The sequence below is a fragment of the Mytilus edulis genome, chromosome 4 (assembly GCF_963676685.1).
Source record: "Mytilus edulis chromosome 4, xbMytEdul2.2, whole genome shotgun sequence".
Lineage (NCBI taxonomy): Eukaryota > Metazoa > Mollusca > Bivalvia > Mytilida > Mytilidae > Mytilus > Mytilus edulis.
Genome location: NC_092347.1, coordinates 76,647,011 through 76,674,555, shown reverse-complemented (window position 1 = coordinate 76,674,555; position 27,545 = coordinate 76,647,011). Strand labels below are relative to the sequence as shown.

At 32.7% G+C, this 27,545-nt stretch overlaps 2 protein-coding genes across 7 annotated transcripts in view; both read left to right on the top strand.

Moving 5' to 3' along the window:
- LOC139520566 (superkiller complex protein 3-like) overlaps positions 1-3,523 on the top strand; it is a 41,828-nt gene extending 38,305 nt beyond the window's left edge. For all 4 annotated transcript variants that reach the window (XM_071313358.1, XM_071313356.1, XM_071313359.1 and 1 more), the window contains exons 34-36: positions 969-1,142; positions 1,559-1,658; positions 3,366-3,523. In XM_071313358.1, the coding sequence (XP_071169459.1) occupies positions 969-1,142; positions 1,559-1,658; positions 3,366-3,490 (399 nt within the window). In that variant the 3' untranslated portion in view covers positions 3,491-3,523. The remainder of the gene's footprint in view (positions 1-968; positions 1,143-1,558; positions 1,659-3,365) is intronic.
- A 10,894-nt stretch (positions 3,524-14,417) lies between these two features.
- Positions 14,418-27,545, top strand: part of LOC139520565 (advillin-like) — a 57,289-nt gene continuing 44,161 nt past the window's right edge. Inside the window, exon 1 of one of the 3 annotated variants that reach the window (XM_071313351.1) lies at positions 14,418-14,568. In XM_071313351.1, the coding sequence (XP_071169452.1) occupies positions 14,424-14,568 (145 nt within the window). In that variant the 5' untranslated portion in view covers positions 14,418-14,423. Of the gene's footprint in view, positions 14,569-16,736; positions 16,932-21,510; positions 21,695-27,545 lie in introns of those variants that run through there. The other 2 variants (XM_071313353.1, XM_071313354.1) reach the window with 2 other exon arrangements.

The window sequence follows — 27,545 nt, the reverse complement described above, 5'->3', positions numbered from 1 at the left end:
GTAAATTTAAGATAAATAAGAATCATATAATATTACAATATAATGCTACAGTAATTGCATCTCAAAGAGTTGCCACTGTCAGATACCAAAATGATGGAAGCAATTCCACAAATGCAGTACTGGTATAAATAACTAGGGTAATGCTCATATGCCTAAGAATACAGTGTTCGAAAAGACATTTAAAGATATTCTGGAAACATTGACGGCTTTTTCCCAATGTTGTTGCCAATGAGTTTAATCATCAGTTAGAATTGATGGCAGATGTAATCAGTTAGAATTGATGGCAGATGTCATCAGTTAGAATTGATGGCAGATGTCATCAGTTAGAATTGATGGCAGATGTCATCAGTTAGAATTGATGGCTGATGGCAGATGTAATCAGTTAGAATTGATGGCAGATGTCATCAGTTAGAATTGATGGCAGATGTCATCAGGAATTGATGGCAGATGTCATCAGTTAGAATTGATGGCTGATGTCATCAGTTAGAATTGATGGCAGACGTCATCAGTTAGAATTGATGGCAGACGTCATCAGTTAGAATTGATGGCAGACGTCATCAGTTAGAATTGATGGCAGACGTCATCAGTTAGAATTGATGGCAGACGTCATCAGTTAGAATTGATGGCAGACGTCATCAATTCAGAAGTGACATAACAAATTGTATTGCATTTGAATAAGTTCAGGTCCATTCTTAGGGAAACTTAATTCTGAATTCAGAAGCCATCAGGATAAAAAGTAAAGTTGTGGTGTTATAGGCAATTGCACAGCTGTCCACCAAAAACATGGGGAAGTAGATATATTCCCCATTTCCATTCTCAATTTTATATATTCATAAAACTTGATTGACTATTGATTCATTATTGGCCTCATTCACCTTGACAATATAAAATGCACCCTTTGTTATGCATGGGCATCAAAAACAGTAAAAGTAACTTCAACCTTGCTGTATACCTTTACATTTTTTTAGAACAATCATAAAGGAGCTAAAACATATATTCAGCAATGTATTCACAAGAACCCTATTCAGTCGTCACTGTGGAAACTGTTGTCAAGGTTACTGTTCAGAAACTTCCCAGAATCCTCAGCATCTGCTGCAGCAAGCTGTGCAGATTGTGCATACAGACTTAATCCATTAATGCATGTAAGTATTTTGACTCAAAAAATGTACTTTGTGCATCAACATTTTCTGTAAGATAAAAAAAATTTTGAAGTACACAATTGTATTTCGGAAATTCTTGATTGTCATGTAAAAGGTATATATACTATTGGTCATTTCAAGTTTTAAAGTTTTTGCTCATAAGCCTTTTGCTTTCTCTGAAGTGTACAGTTTACTTATAAAATGTTTATGACCTATAAAATTGAGCAAAACATGTACAGCAAAATGGCATGATAATGATTAAAAATAAAATATTTAAATTGAGTCTTTATGTGATGGATAAAAATAATATTCTTCGTTGAAATATGAAGAAAAAAAAACCGCACCATATGTTCAAAGGTACCTTAATTAGGTATCCTCCATACTGTATGAAATTATTAAAATCAACATCTTAATTACAGAATATACAGAATATGGTAACAGCTAACTTGTTGAGGTCAACGACTACTGATAGTTCTAAGTTGCTGAAATCAGCTGTAAAAGCTTTACATATTAACCCAGGTAGGTACTATACAAAAAATTATAGCTTTATACCTTTAGTAAAATATTTAGGACTCTTCAGGGGTAAAAAATTCTACTTAATCATCAAACAATGAAGTTATTTCTGATGAAACAGTATGAAACTGTCATCAAGGTTTTGGTCAGTTTTGACCTATGAGTTCTAGAACAGCACTAAACAAATTTTCTCGGGAGAATTTAAAATTTTTTTCCTATCCCTCCAACATCCATTTAAATTGGATAGCCTATAAGTTTTATTGCAAAAAAGGTATAAGATGATATATATTTTTCAATAATTAAGTTCCATCCTTGAAAAATACCTTTTTAGACCTAGAAGATGAACACAATTTATCTGATTTTTTTGTATAAAATCATTCAAAAATGTGATTCCACTTTCTGAAATTAGAATTAATTGCATAACAGTGTGGTCGACAGTAAAACGTTTGTAGGTTGTAACTTGTTTGTCAACGGCTATGATTTTATGCTCACCCAGTCTGTCAGAGGCCTTCCAGTGGGGATTGAAATATTCACTTGTTACACATTCCGATACATAAAATGAAACTTTCTTTTTACAAAGCTTGAAAGGAATTTGTTTTAGATATTTATTATAATCATCACATACAAACAACCGTGTCATTTATAAGAATAATAATGTTCAGAGATGATATTATTTAATAATAATAAAAAAATAGGTTTATCCATTGTAAAAAAAACTATTAAGTTGATGGGGTTAATTCACAAAATATCTCATTGATTAAGAGCACAACTACTTCTATGGTGTGATCATTTAAGAATGGCCTACTATTTATTCAATGCGTATACATGTGGGTTTTGTTTGTGAAGAGTTCTGGATAATTAAAAAATCATTTGATTTCTTTGTTTAATACCATAAAACGATTCATTCTTTCAGATATTTGTCACTTTGCTTTATCTTCAAGTCCAACACAATTTCTCACGTTTCTTACAAAACTTATATTCTTGTGATGTATTCTTTTGTTGAAAAAAAAATGTATAGATATAGATAGATATAGGAAGATGTGGTATGAGTGCCAATGAGACAACTCTCCTCTCAAGTAATAATTCATAAAAGTAAACCATTATAGGTCAAGGTACGACCTGCAACACGGAGCCTTGGCTCACACCAAACAGCAAGTTATAGAGGGCCCCAAAACTACTAGTGTAAAACCATTCAAACGGGAAAACCAACGAGAAACGAAAAACACATATGAACTACATAAACAGACGACATCATGCATTGTAACTTTTAAAGCCAATTAAGTAAAAAAAATAATCTGAAAGAACGTGCGATATCATATTAGGAAAATTGATGGTCAAACCATAACAAAAAATCAAGTAAAGAATTTTAAGTATTCAACCTTTATAGCTTGCTGTTCGGTGTGAGCCAAGACTCCGTGTTGAAGGCCATTTTTATTTATTTTCAAATTACAAAGGTTATTCCTGATTAGTATTTTTAATTATTTTATTTAGGCGTTTAGAACCTTTGGTGACCTCACAGTTTAAATTTCTATGATAAGTACGTCGTGAGCAGTGGGCATTACAGACGAACGTTCACCTAATTTTCCCCAGTCAATGAATGGCCATAGCTACACTGTTATGAATTTCATTCTATGTCTGCTAGACAGTGACTATCTTTTATTTTATAATACTTTTCAAAGAAATTATCATGGAAATCTTTCGGGTTTTTTTTAGGCATACAAGAAAATTGGAGAAATCTGGTCAAGTCATTAGACAGACAGTGTGAGAAGGAGAATGTGCAATGTTGGACAGATATAAGAGACTCTTACAACCAATGGATGTCAAAAACAGAAGAATAATTTATTGATCAAATAAAATGAATTTGAAAGAAATGGGTTTATATGTTTAATGCGCTTACTTATTTTTATTTTGAAACAGAGTGTTCATGAAGATGACAAATTCATTTTGGACAACTGTTAACACACAACAACACTAAGTTTCCATGAGGTATGGTAATTTTCCTCTGAAATTATTTCACTTACATGTCAAATTTAGAAAGTGACAAAATCTAGTGAAATTTGAATAGAGTGAATTCATTATTATTCAGGGAATAACATTTTTTGTGGACTTCATGTGTATATGAAAACTAGATATAAAATGACCAAAGATCGCTGTTTCCAAAGGCTTGAAGTTGGGCTTTGGCAATACCACAAAATTAAACATCCATAATAGTACAAATTTCCTGAATCAATGGAAATTGATATCCAAATAAATGGATAAATACACAGTAAGAAGAGCATTGATATTAAACTTAGAAGATTTTTATTTGTTGAAGGCAATATCTGTTATGCATATTTCACATGTTATAAAATTTTGTTTTGAAAGATATCCATAAATAAGATAAATGGAATTTAAAAGACAATATTAATATGAATACAAACAAGAATGTGTCCCCAGTACACAGATGCCCCACTTGCACTATCATTTTCTATGTTCAATGGACCAGAAAATTAGGGTAAAAACTCTAATCTTGCATTAATTAAAATTAGAAAGATCATATCATAGGGAACATGTGTACTGAGTTTCCAGTTGATTGGACTTCAACTTCATCAAAAACTACCTTGACGAATGAACGGACGGACTAACAAACGGATGCACAGACCAGAAAACATAATGCCCCTCTAATATCGTAGATGGGGCATAAAAAAGCATTTTGAAATCTTCTTGCTTGACAGTAAATACAGAAAGTATGAAAAGATGATACTTTAGATCAATGGATATGGTTTTGAATGAGGTTTAGGCCAGAAAACCAATGCAAAGGGAAACAGAAAGAATTGTTTAAGACACTAATATACAATATATTTAACTACTGTTATGTTTGTTATTGATATTGTAAAATTAGTTTTAATACTTTAATTGAGTTCTTCTTATTACTGGAATTTGATCACAGATGAATTTGTTCTAACCAATATAATAATAGTATGGGCAATTACACCAAAAAGCAAATTTATATGTATCAACTGAGTTAATAATATGTTGCCCCTTTTAACAATTTTCTCTATTATGGTTATTAGAAAATTTCTTGCATTTTTTTTACTATTTTTATACCCTGCCTGTAATAGTAGAAAGGCATAATGTCTTTGTGCCAGTTCATCTGTTCCCTTACCTAAAAATCAGGCTTCTGGTGAACTTCTGCGGCAGACCTGCCGCAAACCTTGCGGCAAAGTTACCGCAAACAGTTTGCGGCAACCTCGCTGCGACTTTTTACCATGCAAATGAGGTTTGCGGCAGATCTGCGGCGACTTCTTATTACCATATATATTTTGCGGCGAACTTCTGGCATAATTTTACATCCAATCAACAGGTCTCTATAATATTCAAATAAGTTTGCGGTAACCTTGCGGCAAACCTCTGATAACCATGTTTAGTTTTTGGTGATCTTCTGGCGAACCTTGGATTGCAATATATAGTTTGCGGTGAACTTCTGGCGAACCTCTGATAGCCATATATAGTTTGCGGTGAACTTCTGGCAAACTTGTGATAGCCATATATATAGTTTGTGGTGAACTTCTGGCGAACCCCTGATAGCCATATATAGTTTGTGGTGAACTTCTGGCGAACATCTGATAGCCATATATAGTTTGTGGTGAACTTCTGGCAAACCTCTGATAGCCATATATACTTTGTGGTGAACTACTGATAGCCCTATAAGTTTATTTTTTATTCAACTTTTGAATGTAATTGAAATTTTAATTATATAAATATTGAATTGCAGCAAATCTTAGCAAAATCAATATCATATAAGTAAACAAACTAACATCCTTTTGGTCAATTTGGTCAAAAAGCATGATATTAAGGTTCACTTTTACATTGATTGTGAATCGCGATCTCTCTTCAAATTAAGTTGTTGAATTGCATTATAGTTGCTCAAATAACATAATTAGTGAAGTCCTTATAAAACATCTACATGTATTTTCAATTCAGAAGTTTGAAACATATCTCAACTTGTTATCAATCAGTTAATTTATGCATTTTTTCAATATTTTGATTGCATGAATGCATTTTCATGGGCACAATAATAATTGCTAGGTGTAATTTTTTTCTCATGGATGCTAATTTATATAAAAAAAAACATGCATACTACTTACACAATGCAAATCATGACTGAAAGACTTATTTCACTATTAATCCATAAAATACAGTAATTCTGACACGTATTATTATCCATTTTAATTAATTATACTATAACTTCACATATATCAACATGTATACATCTCACAAGAAACTTTTTATCCATTTAAAAATTCATTTTGATTTTCTATTTTCTTTGATGGCACGACACATTGTTCCTATTTTACTGTTTATGGCTCGGACTACCTCTGTTCCGTCCATTCCAATGGAAGTTATTCCATATGCTGAAAAATAAAGGCATTAAAATTAAATTTTCATTGAAGAATGAATATGTTGTTCATGTACGTTTATCAATCTGATTTTGATCTTTTTTAATTCATGTCATGCTTTAGTTAGCTGTTCAGAATGTAAATTTATAATTAAAGTTATTATCATTGGTTGATTCAGAACTTTTTATAAGGGGGGGGCCATTCTAGAGATTTTCAATATAACCAATCAAATTTTTCCATCAAGCATATCTATAATTGATGAACGTCTGAAGAGGATTAAACCACCCTCATACATAACCAGAGTACCAAGAACTATATCAAATCACATCAAGTATTGGAAGGCATCAGAATTAAGGACATGGCTCTTCTTTTATTCTCTTCCAATTTTATGTGACATACTACCTGAAAACTATTTTCATCATTATTCTTGTTTTGTTGAAGGAATTTATCTCTTATGCACAGATTGCATTACTCCAGATGATTTGAAAAGAAGTCAAACCATGTTATCTTACTTTGTTCACATGTTTACAGCATTATATGGGCAAAGATACATGACCCTCAATATGCATTCACTTTTGCATTTGCCCGAGTGTGTGGAGGACTTAGGCCCAATGTGGGTATATTCATGTTTCCCTTATGAAAATGCAAATGGTTTGCTTACCAAACTTTTCCATGGAACACAGAATATTGAGCTTCAGATCATTAGTTCATTGAGTATTGTTCAGAATATGCCAAGTTTGCTTTGCAATATTGAGGATCCAGTTCATAAAGCATTCGCAGAAAAAATGCAAAATGTGTCAGAAAATTCAAAAAAATATACTGGTACTCTTACTGGGTCAGTACCAGTTGGATGCAAGATGAAAATGCATTTGTCAGATGAGGTGTATTCAAAGCTTATTACAACTGTCAAGTTTAAACCTTCCAAGTGTTTATGTTTTAGAAGAATATCACTTCGTGGATTTACTATTCACTCATTAGAGTATAGTAGAGTCAGTGTAAGGAACACATACACAGTTAAATATTTTGAGCCTGAAAGGAAAAGTCTCTGCTATGGATCTATTTTGTACTATATTCTTGCCAAAAAATGTGAATGTTTGGATGATTTGTGTAGTTGTGATTCCTCACTAGTTGCTGTGATGCACAGATATGAAGAAACAAAAACTTCAATCGTGAAGCCGAACTTTCTTTCAGTAAAAGCTAACCATATCAAAGTTACTAAAAAAACATGTTTTCTTTGTGTTGTGGATACATCAAAAATAATGTCTGTAATGGTGAATGTTAGAATTGATGATATTGGAAATTATTTTCTTTGTGAAGTGCCAAATTTAAAAGAATCTGATTAAGAGAAAATTACATGTTTGATCTTTGAATAGAATTTATTTATTCCAATTATACAAGTTGTTTTTTTATCATTTAATGACATTATAATGAGCATTTATATAAACACTTGACTGTAAACACATTTTTTCCCACAAGCTTATTTTCTCGTTTGAATTGTTTTACATTGTCTTATCAAGGCCGATTATAGCTGACAATGCGGTATGGGCTTTCCTCATTGTTGAAGGCCATACCGTGACATTAGTTGTTAATGTCTGTGTCATTTTGGACTCTTGTGGGCAGTTGTCTCATTGGCAATCATATCACATCTTCTTTTTAATATTATATTGATATCTACCCAGATACAAATAAAAAATTACAATCATGATCATTTAGAGCTGTCCTATTATAGAATGAAAAACAAAAGTTCAATCGTATTGTAGCTTTATTCGTGTTACATGTATTTGAATAGTCATTTTGGATGTTTGAAACAATATTATTGACCATGTTGACATATAATCATGGTACAGTGAAACCTGTCTAAATAAAACTTGTTCTGATGTCCAATCATATCACATTTTATGCATTGTGAACGATTAAACCAATACCTGCCAAAACTAAGGAAAATCTTGTCCAGTAGAGGTTCAGTTTAGACCGGTTTCACTGCCGTCTTTAAATGCTATATAGAAGGTCTGCAACTTCCAACACTAATATGAATAGGGATTTGTTCATTTGCCATATTTTTATTAGGGAAAAAATCCAATAATTAAAAACTACCTGCATTTAAAAAAAGAAATTAACTTAATTTGAAAGAAGAACTTAAATACGCATTAAAAATACGCACAGGATACAATAAAGTAAAGTCATGACATTTTTTAAATAAAGAATAATTACTTGTTTCATCACATTATAGTTGCTTCTGTCCTTGTGAATATATACTTTTAACATTAGTTTGCCAGTGGATCACCAATGGTTGTCCCATATATGGATTCTGAGATTTTGCGGCGAACTTGCCGCAAAATTTTGCTGTTGTTCACCAGAAGATCGCCGCTGATTGTCCATATTTGGATTATGAGATATTGCGGCAAGTTCGCCGCAAACTTTTGCTGTTGTTCACCAGAAGATCACCGCTAGCGGCGAACAACCGCAAACAATTTTTGAAGTCTTTGGCGAACAAAATAAGTAGCCGCAGGTTTGCTGCAAGGTTGCCGCAAGGTTGCCGCAAGGTTGCCGCAAACTTTTCAGTTTGGTAAGGGTTAGTCCCTCCGTCCCTTACCAGGCCAGTTACAGTTTTGGTTTAAGTTGGTCTGAAAAGGTTCTTTCACTACCATCTTTCATATCCAATACTTTCTGTTTGTGATTGTCCCCCTCAGAGGCGGAATTAGAGGGTTTTTCAGGGGGCCAGGGCCCCCCTTTTCTTTGAAAAAATTGGTAGATTATATAGGGAATCATTGAAGCATAACAGGAGTGGGCCTCATTTATGAAAATTTCTGGATCCTCCACTGCCCCTCTTTTAGTTTATTAGAGGTACCAGTAATGAAAATAACACTTCATAATTTTTTCTAATCATATTATAGCGACATAAATTGTACCTTAGTTCAGGATAATGTACCCTTTTTTGTTTCAATGCTAAACATTTGAAAATGTTATATAAAAAAAATCACAACCTCTCCCCTTGTACCCCTTTATTTGACACTACTTGAATCAAATAAATCTACACATGGATTTTAGATATTGGACCATAAAAGGTAACAGTCTGATTTCGATTTGTTTATTTAGTTCTTTGACCACATTCATTCTGTTTCTGAAATCTTTGTTGTGTTGAATATTTAATTGCTATCGAAATTAAGAGCTGTTCCAAGCATAAATGGAGTGTCCATGCTTGCACCAACTGTTCAGGGTCTGCCGGACCACTGTGGGAGTACCAAGTTGGCTGGTGCACCCAGCTGAGCATTTATTTGGATTCAGGTTGTTAAGGTTGTAGTTTGTGGTTGTCCTGAATATCAATATGCATAACATATTTACCACTGGACGTTAAGCAACCATTATCGCATATTTTGTACTGATATGTACGTTTTTGCAAGGCCAATAATATCCGGAAGTCAAGGTTGGTTATCAGCCCTCAGGGCCGATATCGATATCAGCCCTCGAAATCCATATCAAGCCCCCGAGTTTAACTTCCGGTGACCTGTCAATCAAAGGCTACTTGTAAACAAGTTAAACACAATGAAAAGAAATTTAGAAAGATACAAATGTGCTGTAGAAGAATTTGTAATGTAACACTCTAAAGTCGTTTAATATTTGCAATTCTTAGAATTAATATATTTATTGTTAATTTATTTCTGAAACTTTTCACAAAACGTTGTTAACCAACTGTGATACGAACTTTTTTTTAACTCAACGGCACAGTGATACATTTATTTATTGTTTTCGTTAAATATCTTTTTGATTTTTGATGAAATATCAAACATAATTTGGTGTAAGCTATTTGTTTTCTCCTGCTTGAAAATATGTGATAAATAGATTATAACATGTCATTTTCCATATAGCCCTATTATCAGCCCACGACCCATATCAAGCCCTCGGGCTAAAGCCCTCTGGCTTGATATGGGAGTCTTGGGCTGATACCAGGGCCATATGGAAAATGCCATGTAATAATCTATAAATATTCAATCAATGTTAAGGTTGAATAATACTTGTAGACAATAAACACTAGGACATCAGGGAAAAATAAGTGAGTAATCTAGGTTTACAATTTTATAACGAATATCTATGAAAAAAAGAATGTGGGGTTTTGCAAAACTCTTAGCTTTATTTGCCACTAATTCCTAATTTTCTATTAAATGTAATGAGTTAATTAACAGTATTGCTTTAAACAACGGTTTCCCTGTTGTATACGGTACAAAATGGCTCGTCATTTTTATTCTGTATAAATATTACTGTTATGATATGGTAATATTACGTTGAAAATTTCGAATTACACAGGCAAACAGAAGGGGTCTTTTAACATAATTATTCTCCTGTTTAACACAAACTATTGTAGAGAGTTGCTTCATTTGTCATTGGCAATAGCGCATCTTCTTTGTATATCTATTTCCGAAAAAAGGCTGTTTTTCCAAATGTTTCTTTGATGTTCGCCCAAAGCTTCAAAATACAGTGTACCAGTCTACATAAGTTTAAAGCGTGGCAAATTTCAATTGCTTTCGACGTAAAACCATAACATTACTAGAAAAAATTCTGGAGTACGAGATTCCGATTGAAGTTTTACTTTTAATATTAGAGCTTCATGATAAAAAAATAATCCCGATGAAACATCATTGCTTAGGGCCTCCATTGACTCTTAAACATAAAAACGTATATTGAGATTTACTGCAGTTTATATCATATTTTTTTTCTTGTTTATGAATTCGGTTATTTAGTTGGGAATGGTTGTAATGTTCTATGTAAGAAACCATGATTGGCTCACTAACATTTTTCTTTGTCTATGTAAGTGAACCATTTTCGTCAAGTGCAGCTGCTGTTTAATTCAGTTATTTGTAAAGAAAACTTTTTTTTGGCCAATTTTATTTTCGTATATGTTGTTCGTGTTTTGTCATATTTGATTATACTTACAATTTGGAAACGGGGGAAATAAACAGAAGATTTCTTCATAGCTTGCCTAATCTAGTAATTAGTAAGCTTATTATAAAAAGTAGATGTGTCAAAGCGACACGAATGGCCCTGTCTCAAAAAGTTGAAAAATCTGCAATTTCAATAACACATGTGGACACAAACATGACGGTAGTCTCACATATAAAAAAAAATCAGCTCAAAATCTGGAGTCGTATAGAAAAATGTCCGTATAACTGTCATTTTCAACAATTTTCAAAGTTGTAAACCATTAATTTTAGAAAAAAATAGCGGAGCGGAACGAAACTTAAACTTGATCTGTAACTTATCATGGTTAGCTCACATACCAAAAATCAGCCCAATATCTGAAAGCGTTTAGAAAAAAAGTATGTATAACTGTGATTTTCAACAATTTATCAAAGTCCAAAGCCCGTAATTTCGGCAAAATTTAGCTGAGCAGTACAAAACTTAAACTTGATCTTTAAATAAACTCATCATAGATACCAGGACTAAATTTAGTATATACGCCAGACGCGCGTTTCGTCTACAAAAGACTCATTAGTGACGCTCGAATCCGAAAAAGTTAAAAAGGCCAAATAAAGTACGAAGTTGAAGAGCATAGAGAACCAAAATTCCTAAAAGTTTTGCCAAATACAGCTAAGGTAATCTATGCCTGAGGTAGAAAACTCATCTTGGTTAACTCACATGCCAAAAATCATCCCAATATCTGAAAGCATTTAGAAAAAAAGTCTGTATAACTGTGATTTTCAACAATTTATCAAAGTCCAAAGCCCGTAAATTAATTCTGGCAAAAATTATCTGAGCGGAACGAAACTTAAACATGATCTGTAACTCATCATGGAGAACTTACATTCCATATATCAGCCCAATATCTGAGGCGGTTTTGAAAAAAAAACTCCGTATAATGGTTTGTTGCGGAATTACGGAATGACAGAATTATGGAATTTGGAATTACGGAATTTCGGACAAAGGTAAAACTATATGTCCTCGACCACTTAGTGGCGGGGCCATAAAAAAAACATAACCACACACAGGAACATATATATTGACATAAACAGATATAGTATTCCCAGCCACACAAGGAATGATTACAGTTTTTACATAATGAACTTTCCGTTTGTATGAAACAACTTTTCAACAGCGCCAGCATACAGAGTATATTAACCCAAGTTGATTCTATCTTCCAAAGCTTGCGTGTACTGCCATGGCTGAATTCCTTGCTAGAGGATCACTGTGACAAGAAAGCTACTGAAACGTATCTATAATTGGTAAAATTGAGGTCAAATCATCGAAAGATTACGGACGCCATCATGATTTTGTTGACCTGATTTTGGATATCGGTCTCAGAGGTGACCACAGATATGCCCAACTGTCTTAGCCTTTATCTTTCCTCGACTATGATATTACCCAATGCGCTTATAGACGAATTTTCATTGGCATGAGCAACACGACGAATGGCACTAGTGAAGCAGGATCTGCTTGTCCAAACCGACGCCCTTGAGGTCAGCCCAAGTCTTGGTGGATTTCTTGTTATTAGTATTTATTGTAATGTTTTGTTTTTCAGTTTTTTTTTCTTTTGGGATATGATGTAATCAGTTTTTCTTTGACTTTTTCGTTGTTGTTTTTTGGCAAATGTGTTTTTGTTTAGCTATGTCTAATGATTGTTAATCCCCTTGGTATCTTCAGATTCTTTTTTTTACTCCAGTGCCATATGACCAAATCAAAGTAGAAAAGACCTCTTAGTAGTGTGAATTCTCGATTGGTAAGAAATTATTGACATATATACCCTATCTAAGGTATATAAAAACTAAATAAAGATTTAACTAATGCAAACAATTTACATTCGACCACGGTGAAAATGGTTCTTGCAAACTTTTTATACTCATTGTACACACAAATTTTAGAATTGTTATATTTTTTCTACTGATGCATTTTCTGTCAATACTTTTGACGGCTTGAGAATGACAAATTTAATCAAGACAAATTCTTAATATTCTTATAAATAGTAGTATAAGGGCGTTTTTCAATAAAAACGTACTTTCTTGTCCCAGCCACTTTAAAAAAAATGTGTTTGATCTTTGCAAGTAATTTTTTGTGCAGTCAGTACATTGAATTAGATATAACATTTTTAAGCAAAGAAACAGTTTATTTTTTAGAGGGATTGATAAGATATTGATTCCTGAATGGTCCAAAACAACCAAAATGGCATGTCCCTAGACCGCCTGTTCAACATTCATACTCTCAAATATCGTAAAAAAATGTAGAAATAAATATTAATTTTACTTAATATAAGTTCTTTAATAATTCAAAAGTATGTTTAGAGCCAACATATTTTAATAAACAGCTTTTAACATAGGATTTTTTATTTTAGAAGGTGTGTCCCTAACACAATGTTCACTACGAAACGAAGTCATTAAACTAGCTTATAAACAGTTTTATAAAATCAATGTAATTTTTTGTTTGCAAGAGGTATACACATTAGGGTCTTACAAAAGAAGTGATGCTTTTATAACGGCAATCAAAACTGTTGGTAAGAAAAATTGAGCACATCAAATGGACCAGAGTGATACCGTATTTTTGTAAATGTCCACTACGAAACGGGTCAAATCTCCTTCAGTAACTGGTTTTAAAATTATGAAAAAAATATCAGTATGTGAGAAAAAAATAAAACATGTGAATACGTCCCCTACGAAACAAGTTTGGAAGAAAAACGTTTCGTAGTGGACACTACCACTACCATGCAGTCTTTTTTTTACTCTTTTTTCAATTATATTCGTGCAAAGCAAGTAACAAAGGTTAGTTTCATGTAATTTTTATTATGTTTTTATTAACATAGAATAGGGTTGATGTCAACTACGAAACTTTTTGTCCACTACGAAACGCATCAAAATGTCCACTACGTAACATGAGTTGTACCTTCATATGTGAAGTACTGTCTAATCTTTATCGATAAAAAATGGTTCTCCAATTCAGAAAAAAATGAGATTTTTCTAGTATATAAAGTAAACAAACTGGAATGTCTATAGGAAACATTTAAAATTGCAAAAATCTGTGTGTTTAGAAGCAGTTTTGTCCCCTACGAAACAGTACACAAATTATGAAAATAATATAATTTTAAAGAGTATTTAAGATTGCACTTTTTGTTTAAAAACAGGTCTATAATAGAGGTATTCAAAATAACTCTTGAAATTTTTTTTTAGACTAGTTGATTTTCCATTTTTTTTAGGTCTGAAAGGAACGCTTTTATTGAAAAACGCCCATAATTGGGAGTTACGTCAATGAGACATAAATTTAAAACTCATCAACACAAATAAGCAAAAGACATTCAAAGGTTGTAAAATAATAAATAAGTTTTACCTGCTACAGAGCTGGACCGGCGTAACATACCATGCGCACCCGACTTCGATCATGACGTAATTGAGAAACTTTTGACGTCATTTTCAAAATGGCGTCACCTTTCTTGCAGTATTTGATAGAGACGGACAGGTTTTCTTTACAAAGTCCCTATAACAAGAATAGGAACTGCAAAGGGAAAACTATCGGGTTTGCCATCCAAAGCGATAGTTCCAAAGAAGACAAAGATGAGAACTGTGAGTGTAAACCTTTGTCTAAATCACATAATCTCGAGAGTTTTTTTTTATCCCCAATGCCACCTATACAGTTTCAGGGGAGATAATTTATAACGCGAGATTGAAGTCTCTTTTTAACTGGTTCGGTTTATGATGACAGTCGCAAAATTGAAATCTTATCTACAGATCTAGAATTTTATAAAATTTACGCAGAAATACTAATTGGATATGAAAGACATCCTTTATCGTTTTTTAATTGAAAGTGATGTACAAGCTTGTTCTGTCGGAGCTATGGTTTCGATAGAGGCTGTACATTTTAAATCGAGTTAATAGTTAAAGATCAATAGTGACCAATCGATTGTTTTTGTGGAATTCGATGCTTTGCAATTTGTTTATGAATTTTATTGAGTCTATTGAGTACACATGTGTTAACATCGGCTGATGTTGTAATAATTGATTGTCGAATACTGTGACAGTGTAGATAATTAAATGAGTGTAGTTTGCTAAAACGCCTAGCGACAAATATTCATTCATACTCAGGACGAATACCGTAATGCAAAAATAACAACTGTACCGACTTCCCTATGCACGAAACAGCTACCAACGGGATTGGTGGATCTCCAATAGACCTTAGTTCTGTTAGAGAATCTGGAATACTTCGACCTAAGACTTTGCGAAACTTGAACTATTGCCTTGATACATCGACAATAACATATCTTGTGGTGTCAAACACTTGTGTCTTCTAGCTTGTTTTATTTTGTGATATCCAGTATTGGTAAAATAATAGCGATACCGAATAACATCTAATTACACATTATCATATATTGATAATGTAGTATGAATGCCATGAGACAACTCTCCATCAAGTCACAATTTATAAAAGTAAACCATTATAGGTCAAAGTACGGCTTTCAACACAGAGTATTTGCTAAATTGTATAAACCTCGAATGAACCCACTGCTATGCTGGTTGTTTAAGGTGTTTATATAGAAAGTATACTCATGTATGTTTGCACGAATCATAAAAATAAACGGGCCAAATATATGTCTTTATTATTGAAAATCTAATACTTCATTGGAAAGAAATACGAATTATTTACGTCCAAAAATATTTTCAATAGAATTGGAGTCTGTGTAAATTCAACAATGAAACTTAGCCTATTTCCTTATCAGGAGACAAATCGACATGGAGTTCTCGTGGTATAGAGTACTCGCTTCGAGAACGGGAAGTCGTGGGCTCGATCCTCGACCGACGAAAACATTGGTATTGGTTGATTCTATGTTATATGATCGGTATTTAGGAGTAAGATCCAAAACTAGTTTATTGACTCGAAGTCGGGATGAAGTATCAAGGTAGAGTTTCCCGACATGTTTTTCTGCGGACAGAGCTCTGCAATTTGAATAAGTGCTTAGAAGTCCGGCTAAACGTGTGTTCATGATAAAATTAACATGTTCCCAACCTGATATGCATGATATATTTGCTACTGATAGTTAAAATAGAACCTCATAATGACATTAATGTGTGACAATCCAAAAAAGTATCATATACTACCAGCACGTCTGTGTACATACCTTTATATAGGATGATACCCCCCCCCCCCCCCCATGCATCATCATCACCAGTGACAAACATTAGTAAAATATCAAATATAGTAAGTATATGTAAGTGTATAAATACTTATATCTATTTACTTTATTCATATGAATCACTTTTTTAAATGCATAATTTATCATTATATGGACATTTAAAGAAAAACACAAAAAACCTGAACCAATTAATTCGTTCGATATAGTTAAATTTGATATTCGACTTTGCATTCTAATCATTCTGTTCAATTCAAAAGACTTTATCAAAGTGACATTAATTTGGAACTTGACTAAAATACATAACGTATTACTCTGTCATACCTTTAAATCCAAGCAAAACTATAAAACCTGAAGTATTCATAAACCGACCTCTATCGTATAAGTACTGATAATATCAAGTTGTAAGGGGGTAGAAAGTGCCAACATCGGCCCCTCAATGTAATCTCTGCTCATTTAAATACTACTTTATTTTCCTATTTATTTTTGTTCTTTCCAATCATTAAACTAACCTGAAATACGACCTAATGCAATTTATAACGCCGTCTACGACCCAGCTGTATAGCGCAAAGGAATAGATTTCACAATTTGTTTTGTTTCTTTTTTAGTTCAGTGATCACGTGTGGATACCCAACTATGGTCATATTTCCTTTTGTTTATTAATAATTAACGTGTGAACGTTTTGTTTACTTTTACCTTATAAGTTATATGCTATATACTTGACAAGGACTAGGTGTTTAGTGTTTTGGGATTAACAGAACGCAAACATGATGAAATTCTTAAATTATTTGTTAAATGAAGGTAAGTTAACAGTTAAAAAAAACCTATCTTATTCCCATATCATCATTTTATTTATTATTTTTTATATAGTCCCCTTTCCAAACATCACTTGTATTGCCAAATAAGTCAACAGATTTTCATTTAAAACGGAATTCAGTATGGTAGTAGATATTATACACGCAAGAAGAAATTACAACTTTTTGACGCATAATTCTTACATGGAAATAAAAAATTCAGTATTTTCCTGTGATGTGAGTAACCCTGTAGTTCTTGGTTCTTTAACGCTGACATTTTGACATACCTTTTTTGTACCCTTATCATAACTGACGGAGTAAACTAGAAGAACACAATCCTAGGTGATTTTTGTCTCGCCTGCGACAAAAGTCGCAATTATGCGAGACATAGGTATTAAAATATGCTGCAGCTGCTGTGGCGGCGGCGACGTAAACTGTATGTTCAAAGCTTTATAATTCAGTAGGTATAAGTCCTACATGCTTCATTTACAGTTAACTATATACAGATACCTTATGTTACGGAGTTTCCGTCTGTTATATGTCCAGTGTTCTTGACTTCATTTTCATGGTTCAGCGACTGCTTCAAAAAAAAGAAGATTTTTTTTTTGTCCTGTGAATTTCTCACTTATTATGAGTTACATGATAACCATATTCTGTATATGTGTTCCTTACGATGTCTACATGTCCGTCAGATAGGTTTCATCTGACCTTGACTTCATTCCATAGTTCAGTGACGTGATCAAGGGTAACGTCTAATGGGAACAATTGGTCATCTTACCTTGACTTCATTTTCATGGTTCATTGGTTAATGTTAATTTTTTGTGTTGGACTGGTTTTCAAGTTATTGTCGAGCCTGCAACTTTTGTTGCAGAAAGCTCGACATAGGGATAGTGATCCGGCGGCGGCGGCGGCGGCGGCGGTGTTAGCTAACTTCTTAAAAGCTTTATATTTTAAAAGGTGGAAGACCTGGATGCTTCATACTTTGTATATAGATGCCTCATGTTACGAAGTTTCCGTCAGTCACATATCCAATGTCCTTGACCTCATTTTCATGGTTCAGTGACCACTTGAAAAAAAAGTTCAGATTTTTTGTAATGTTGAATTCTCTCTTATTATAAGTAATAGGATAACTATATTTGATATGTGCGTACCTTGAAAGGTCCACGTGTCTGTCAGACAGTTTTCACTTGACCTCGACCTCATTTCATGGATCAGTGAACAAGGTTAAGTTTTGGTGGTCAAGTCCATATCTCAGATACTACAAGCAATAGGGCTAGTATATTTGGTGTATGGAAGGACTGTAAGGTGTACATGTCCAACTGGCAGGTGTCATCTGACCTTGACCTCATTTTCATGGTTCAGTGGTTATAGTTAAGTTTTTGTGTTTTGGTATGTTTTTCTCATACTATATGCAATAGGTCTACTATATTTGTTGTATGGAATGATTGTAAGGTGTACCTATCTAGCGGGCAGATGTCATGTGACCTTGACCTCATTTTCATGGTTCAGTGGTCAAAGTTAAGTTTTTGAGTTTTGGTCTTTTTATCTAATACTATATGCCATAGGTCATCTATATTTGGTGTATGGAAATATTTTATGATCTTTATGTCAGTCGCGCAGGTTTTATTTGACCTTGACCTCATTTTCACGGTTCATTGCACAGTGTTAAGTTTTTGTGTTTTGGTCTATTTTTTCTTAAACTATAAGTAATAGGTCAACTATATATGTTGTATAGAAGCATTGTTAGCTGTACATGTCTGCCTGGCATGGTTCATCTGACCTTGACCTCATTTTCAAGGTTCATTGGTCTTTGTTTAGTTATCTTGGTTAATGTTAAGTTTATGTGACAGTTGTATTAAAGCTTAGCTTTATACTTAGGACTATCAACATAATATCAATGATTAGTATAGAAGGCGAGACATTTCAGCGTGTGCACTCTTGTATGAGCAACAGGTCAACTATTTTTGGTGTTTGGAATGATTGTAAGGTGTACATGTATGTCTGGCAGTTATAATCTGACTTTGACCTCATTTGCATGGTTCATTGACAAATGATACGTTTTTTTTGTGTTTTGGTCTGTTTCTCAAGTACCATAAACAATAGGTCAGCTTCGTTTGGTGTATCGAATGACTGTAATGGGTACATGTCAGTATGACAGGTTTCATCTTAACTTGACTTCATTTTCATGGATCATTGGTCAAATTGAATGTTAATTTTTTTTTGTTTTTTTTTAGTCGAATTTCAATTAATATTTTTTTGAGCAACAGGACAATTCTATTTAACTGTTTAATAACTTGATGTAAATTCAATTCATTGTCCTTTAAATTATCGATTTTTGATTGGTCCACATGAGAGGATGACATTAAGAAAAATGTCACGCCATGTGAAAGAGTAAATTAACACCATCGTATTAGCCAATCAAAATATGGCATTTTAACGCGAAGTATAATAATTTATACTATTCCCCCTCTTCTAATAGTTCAAGCATTGATACAATTCAAATAAAGATACTCGTAGCCATTATTCGCAAATTGTATAACCTTCTGTTTGTTTCTGTATAAACTTTTTATTTCTTTATTTGATCGTTGTCAGTTTGTCTCCGAATTATGACTTCGTTAATATTCTTTGTGTATTTACCGTCTCTCTTTTACATAAGGATACACTATGACAGCGTAGAATGACTACCAGTAAATGTTCTCTTACACTAATGAATGAAATTGTTTATACTAGTACAACACGATCATCATTATAACATGTATAACATATAATGTCTTTGCTTACAACTAGTCTTACTGAAATAACTTTAATTAAGTTTGCTCTAGAATTGAAAGTTGGAAAGCCAGGCGCGTAGCTGCATATACGCTAACACGCAGTTGCGTGCACATCGATTCGGCATCCAAAAAAAAATATGGCAAAATAAAAATATAAATTAAATGATTAAAGGAAACACATATGTTGTCATTTTTTTTATTAATGAAATGTCATTAAATAACGGCATTTGGTTTCAAAATAAAAGTTTTATTGGAGATCATGACAAAATCGGACAGTAACTTGTATCTTTTACAAGATTTGAATTTGTTATACTCAGTCTAAGACATGTAGTTTCGGAGCACATTTTACTGAGTACGGTTTATCTGTTTGGAATGAGATGTACCAATCGGCATTAGATTTATCAGATCCCGAGGCGATGTGTTCGACAGACAACAAGACCCAATCACCCTGCAAACACGCCAAAACAGTATTGGAAAGTCTCATTATATTTTGCGTTCATAGACCATATGATAATGAAACTGGAGTCGCGTCTGGTATTATTAGAAAATCGCTTCTTTGCGCCGTATCTGCTTCCTTGTGTTGTTGGAAATATAACAAACGAAGAAATCTCTGAGACATACGAAACTGACCTGGCATGTAATTTTGACGAATTCAATTGGGAGGTCGCTCGATGGCGAACACGTACGCTGATTTATAACACCTCGCGAGTGCTACCGTGGAGATATATCAAGGTACTACGTCTGTTGGAAACTTGCAAATGTACGATCAACAATGAACAACGACAGGTTATCATCGCTAGCATTACTGCATATTCATCGGGAATTCAGTGTTAGTATTGACAAAGTAATAGAGAAGTTCGTTTCTGCCTAGACCCGAAGAGAAGATTTTGGACAATTTTGAGTAATTTCGGTATCACAAAAATGTGTTGTTCATGTATTCAATTTACCATGATTTACTCTATTCAGGCAGAAGATTAATTAATAGTTTTCATTCATAAATTGTTTATAAGTCCTTTCTACATGTAGCTCCTCTTTTAACCGTCCTATGACCGAAAACCGAAGAAAAAAAAAAATCTGCATAAAAGGGTCCCAAAAATTTTTTGCCTCGCTCCGCTCGGCGGTAGTTGCTTGCACATCGTTTCGTTCTAGCTACGCCCCTGAAAGCCAAACCTATAAAATGTTTGAGAGATGTAATAAAATCGAAATGCTAGATAGAACACGTACATTCACAGCACTTGCAACTAGGTAGTCAGAGCGTCGTAAACAGCATTAATTATATCCCAGTGTTAGCAAACTAAATTATTCTAAACACATTATTAGCAAAAAGAATTTCCTCATACGTGTTACATCATAATAAATAACATAAAGCAGCTTACAAGATGAGGCAAGTTTAAAAGTAGATTTAGACCCAATTATGTCTTGCATGGAGTAAACAATTGCATTCTTCAGTTTTTTTCTCTCTCATTTACATAATAAAAAGCTGTTCAGCAAATGATTTCAAACGAAGATAATCACGCAAAGTCATTAGTTGCATACAGTATAACGAAGTCTTTGTGGTGTCGTTGCCACCAGTGAAACCAAAGCTCCCTATATCAATATGTATACCGCATTTCAAATACCTTTTTCAGGGTTGAGCAACAAAATAATGAACCTTTTGTTTTTTCGTGCCCATCACTAAATATTTGCCGCTAATACGAATATGTATGCTGCACTATATATAGCTAGTTGATTAAACATTTCCCATCTACTTGCCAAGTAATTTTAAAACTCATTATAAAAATGCTTTAAAAGGCCTTATAGATAAATCATACTTTTGACTAAGTTATTAAAATTTTGAGATCAAATATCTATATCATATCTGACTCCGGTCTGTTGGTGAAGGTTGACTTCATTTGATTGTTATTGAGTACCTATCTATTTAACACGTAGAGCGTATACATATATAGCCTTCAGAACGCACCGTTTGGAGATAACATCGCTAACGTTTAATCCACAATGGGTAAGGTTTTGTTTATATATTAATCTTTTAGTGATTGGTCTTTAATAATGTTATTTATATAAAAGATAATGAAACAAAACTTTTACTTTTTCTATTTGTAGAAATATGTTTGGTTTTCAGGTTTGTTATAAACAAGTTTAATTGTTTTGTTCGTAAAAATATTCTTATTTTAATGAAATTAAAGGTATTCTAAGAGTGGAAATATTTTTCCTTTAAAAAAAAGACAAACGAAAATGATAATTTAAAATTTACAAACTAAAAGGAGTAATCACGGAGCGTTACTGAATGAAAAATATACGTTGAAAGTAACATAAAAAATGAAAAATCGAGAAAAAAAATGTTTTATCAGTAGGAAGGTACGAAAATACGAATGTCATGTGGATTCGATTATATTTCCACCAGTTTCGAATATTTTTTATCCGAAGAATTTATTAAGATTCTTCATCATTAAACAGGCTTATGCATGAAGGTTAACAAATTGAAAATGTGGCTTCGATCTTTGTATTGGCAATTGAATGAAGAGGCATAGAACACCGGCCAAAAATCACTTGCAATATTATCTATTGCCATAATTTATAACTTTAAAAGTTTCTAGTTTTACATTGTCATTTTGGGGACCTTCATAGCTGACTATGCGGCATGGGCTTTGTTCATTGTTGAAGGCCGTACGGTGACCTATAGTTGTTAATTTCTGTGTCATTTTGGTCTCTTGCGGAGGGTGGTCTCATTGGTAATCATACCACATATGCATCTCCTTTTTTATATCATGTAGAGAGAGATAAAGGGACACCAAGTATGACCATACTTTATTTGTAAATGTTTTTGGAACTACCTTATAATTTCTTGAAATTGTTCTCTTTTGTGCGACATCAGCGCGTGCATGGACGTGTGTTAGCAATGATACTATTTTTTTTAAACTTTTTGTACCTACATGTATAACCACACAAACACTCCATCCTTACCGTTATCTTTTAATAAATTACAACACTTTATATAATGTATATGTAATTATAATTGTATCCGCTCTTGGGTGGATAAAAAAGTATGCATTACAAGTGACATTTCATACAAATGGTTTCTGGTGGTACCAAGTGTTATTTATTTGTTGTTTAATACAGAAAATGAAGTAAAACACGTTTTATTATTGTAATTTGCATAATTTGATCTATTGATAAATTTTGTATGACAACGAGCACAAACAAGTTCGAATGTTTTAAATGTGTTTCCTTAAGTTTCATATTTTACATATCTAATGTCATTAAATTAAAGAAAAAATCAATTTATTTACAATTAATGAGTCCGTAAATTTACCTTCGATTCAGCATCAACTTTTAAAGGGAATAAAAATGTAATAAAAACGAAGTAATTCGAACTATCGAGGTGTGAAGTCATTTCATTTGCTCGAATGAAAAAATACGCAGAGTACCAAATGAACTGGAAATAAGACGTTTCAACTGCTATTCAAATTCTTTGATCAGAAAAATTGAAAAAGATTATTCAATCCGAGATTTTACTGCAATTTAAATTGACAAAACCTTTTATTAAGATTTCTAAATCCATATCATCTACCTTTATATAATATCTAATAAGTTAAGCACTAGTGTGCCCACATAGATAAACCCCCTTTTAACTATATAAGTACGTCTGTTGTAAGATCTATACATAGAGATTTAATAAAGAAAATAACCTTACATCTGTTAAGGATCAGTAAGTGACCTCAGAATTATTGAAATGAAAAGCCCACGTGCGTGTTGTTGTTGTGCCTGTTTTTCTTATTGTTATGTCCCTTAGTTACACAGATTTACCATGTATCCATTTAAGATGATAATCAGTATAGTTTCACTGAAGACGTTGAGACGACAATGATATGCATTATAACATTAGAACTATACATCCTTAGGAATACATTATAGCTATTTGAAATCGTTGTCACAACATAATATACTTATGTTTGCGATATTTAAATTGTAAAGCTCTTGTTCATTAGCCTTGCATTGAAAACAACATCCTACTCAAACCGGGATTTTTTTCGATAAGATTTAATAGGTTATTTCATTCTTAAATGGTATGCAACAAACAATTTAGAAATGTCTTAGGTACAATGCCTTTCATACAATCAAGATATCTAGTTATATTGATCTTTTGATGAGATTTTGATTTGCCTGAACTTGGTACAAACACTGCTGACATAAAGCTGTTAACCATTTTTGCTAAGGGTTCATCTTAACAAGGATTACTATACAAATCCTTTCTTATCCCAGGCATAGATTACCTTAGCCGTATTTGGCACAACTTTTTGGAATTTTGGATCCTCAATGCTCTTCAACTTTGTACTTGTTTGGCTTTATAAATATTTTGATTTGAACGTCACTGATGAGTTTTATGTAGACGAAACGCGCGTCTGGCGTACTAAATTATAATCCTGGTACCTTTGATAACTACTTGATCTAAATGCTTAATTAAGCTTATGATGACCTACATCAATATATAAACAATAGGAATAGACCTGTTTACCTATTGTTATTCTAAACTTGAATCTGTTTTGTGCGAAATTTGAGCTTGTGTTGTTATCATTTGTCTGATGCCGTCTGTAATATTTATTTCCAACACTTGATGCTAAGAACATCAATATCTGATATTGGCTTTTAGTATATGATAAATGTTGATTGGTGATTGATTTCTTACTTTCTAAACGAAGATTGTTGTTTTCATAGTAAAATAATTGGACCATCATGTACAATTTTGATATCAATTAAGAATTGAATGCTTCTTTTTGTAAATTTATTGGGGTGTAAAAGCGTTGACCGAAGTACATTTTGTATGAAGCGCGGAAGCGCTTCATTTTAAAAATGTACGCACGGTCAACGCTTTTACAACCCTATAAAGTTACAAAAAGAAGCATTCAATACTTATAATTACATTTTTTAGCTATGATCATGAAAACACGAATTTTATATATTTTATTATTTAATTCACCTGTGCACTTTATTGTTGGAGCACGTACGTGTTATCATGAGTGAAAAGTTGTATTGAGCAATGCAACTGCTTACGGAATAACACGTGATGTGCAGTTAGCCAATCAGAATAAAATATTATAATGAAACATACATCTAATGTAATTATTTAGAAATATTATAATAGCAAAATACTATATTTCGATGTAATCAGCGTTGTTTTATAATGAATATATTTTACCTGTATAGTTGCCTCCTTTTCTTACTGTAACAAGAAAAAAGATGTTTGTCAGATTATGATGTTTTGAAAAATATGCTGAATGCAACCAGTAAATTATTGTTCAGCATTATCCCATGTCAATATCGTCAATGCGTTGTGGCCAAAAGGGAGGTTGGTAACGAGATGTTCTGAAAATAGTTGCTGTTCTTATTTGACCTTAACGATTTTGACATATGAAGGGAACATTTATCATTAACGTGATGAGAATTATCTTGAGGAAATGTGTTGAATTTTTTATGCAAAATGATATTTTTTTTACGTTTGGTCTTAAATGCAAGTCAATAAATTTGGATGTTTTCTCTGTACGATGGTCATTGGCAAAACTATTTGTTTACCTGAATTTTTTACTTTGTGTATTTTGGGTAGAAGATAGAAACGTGTTGTTTTTCTTCGGGTTATATTCTTTTTAAATAAGTCTTCGTCTATTAGACCCTGTTCTCACATGATCTTAAGTGACTTAGTCCCATGACCTTTTGGTTCAATTTACGAGTTGAGTCCAATATCTTAAATATTTAGCTATATATAAAGATAAACCATCATCGAAATTAAGATCAGCAGTGTCAAATTGGCAAAGCGTTTCCAAATTTTTATCGTTCCCGGACTTTTTTCTATAGACTAGAAAGCTGTTGCGACGCTTGTAAACATAATCCGAAAACATACCAAAAAAGTTACACTTAACAGTTTTATCTAACTCGTAAGACGTCAAAAATTGATCCAAGTTGAAAAAAAAATATTTGAAAGGAAAGAGAAATATACAGAATTAATATATGTTAATAGTTGATGTAAATTTTTCTGTTCTTTTCGAAATTGAAATATCTTGTTAAACATTTTAAGATTTGACAGATGAGACCCATACAAATATAGATTATAAAGTATTCCACTTGACCCACACGGGATAATACAAATGTCACGAGACTTTAAAAGCAAAGTTTAATATTAAAGCAAGTAATCACTAAAAGCTTTCTTATATTGTAAGGATTCACCTTAAATTTAATTTCATAAGACCTGCTGTTGCTAAGTGTTTCAGATATATAAATACACCATAAGTATTTATGATAATAAAACACTTTTATATAATACATGATTTCAATCACAAATATATTTTTCTAACTCACTTGTCACTAAATGCAGGTATATATCTGAATTAAAGTTTATTTTAGGTGTGTTATCTGCAATTTGATATCCCAATTGAAAAGATTGTATTCTCTAACTCTCCATTTAATCTTTAGAAATCAAATTTTAAACAAATATTGTCCATGAAAACTTATTACAAGGAACCAACGATCCGCCACTATATGTTTGAAAGGCTGTGCCTAAGTATCGCCTTAATGACATTAACCCACATTACACGAGTTGACACTTGGTACTACGAGGTGTATACATTACATGTGTCACATGGTACTGTAAGCTGTATACACCATATGTTGATATGTTGGTGTGTATGTCAGTGAGAAAACAACCCAAACCAATTGGAAAGCATAAACAAAGGAACAAGGGACATTTGTTTGTGTGTCTTGTACAGAAGTTTGTTTGTAAACTTCAATTGATTAAACTCTTTTTCTACAATTGTTTACAAGTGCTCATTTCTCTTTAACAAAATTAATTTAAAACTGTTCATTCAATTTGTCATTTTGTATTGATAGTAGCATCAAACAACAAATGAAAGTTTTTAACGACATTGAACTTGCACGGTCGGCTACCATCAAAGCCATAAAACTCATTATATCTTTCCTTTTTTAAAAGCGTACTGGTGTCATAAAATTCATGTCTTGTCTTTTTCTTTCAAGAATGTCAAGTTAGGCTAGCAATAGGATTTTCTATAAGTTTATAAGTGCAAATGAAAATCGTTTCATATCATGACGAAGTTATTCAATATAAATGAAATGTTTTGAATCTTTTTAATTTCACTAAAATGAAATCACTAGTGTGGATATGTTTTGTCATCTTTTTAATTTTCATGTTTTTGTTGAAAGTTTCTTTCATTGTCGGGAAAAGCAATTAAAACACCCATGGTTCACTTGTCTTCATTATTTATTCATGTCTAGTTGCTCTTAGAGAACCTTAATAAAACAATAGCAGTCAATATGAAATCATGCAGGCTATTTTCCATCATTTTGAAATTTGTCAATGCATGATAACTGCTATTAAATGATCCACTTGTTAACGTGAGTACTATGTTTTTTTAAATTTCAAATAATAAATAAATTATGTACTAAATGCCTATGAAAATAGTGTTATAGCAAAAATGGTATTGTTCGAGAAAACACCACGTCTCTGAACAATTCCTCTTATAGTTGATGCGTTTCCTCGGTTTAAGTTTGTAACCCGGATTCGTTTTCTCTCGATTTATGACTTTTGAATAGCGGCATACCACTATTGCCTTTATTTTGACTGACTTGTATCGAATATGTTTTGGTGCCTTGAAAACATAGCTCGTAAAATATATAACTTATTCAGTTTGGTTCTACTTATATTTGGAACATCGAACTTGACATGTTATAGATGGCATGTATTACCCTAAATTGAAAGAATCTGTACGGGTTAATAATTTCTTTATATAATGGTGGAAATGGTTCATACATTTGGTTTTTCCTTCATCTCTTTGAATACTGAAGTG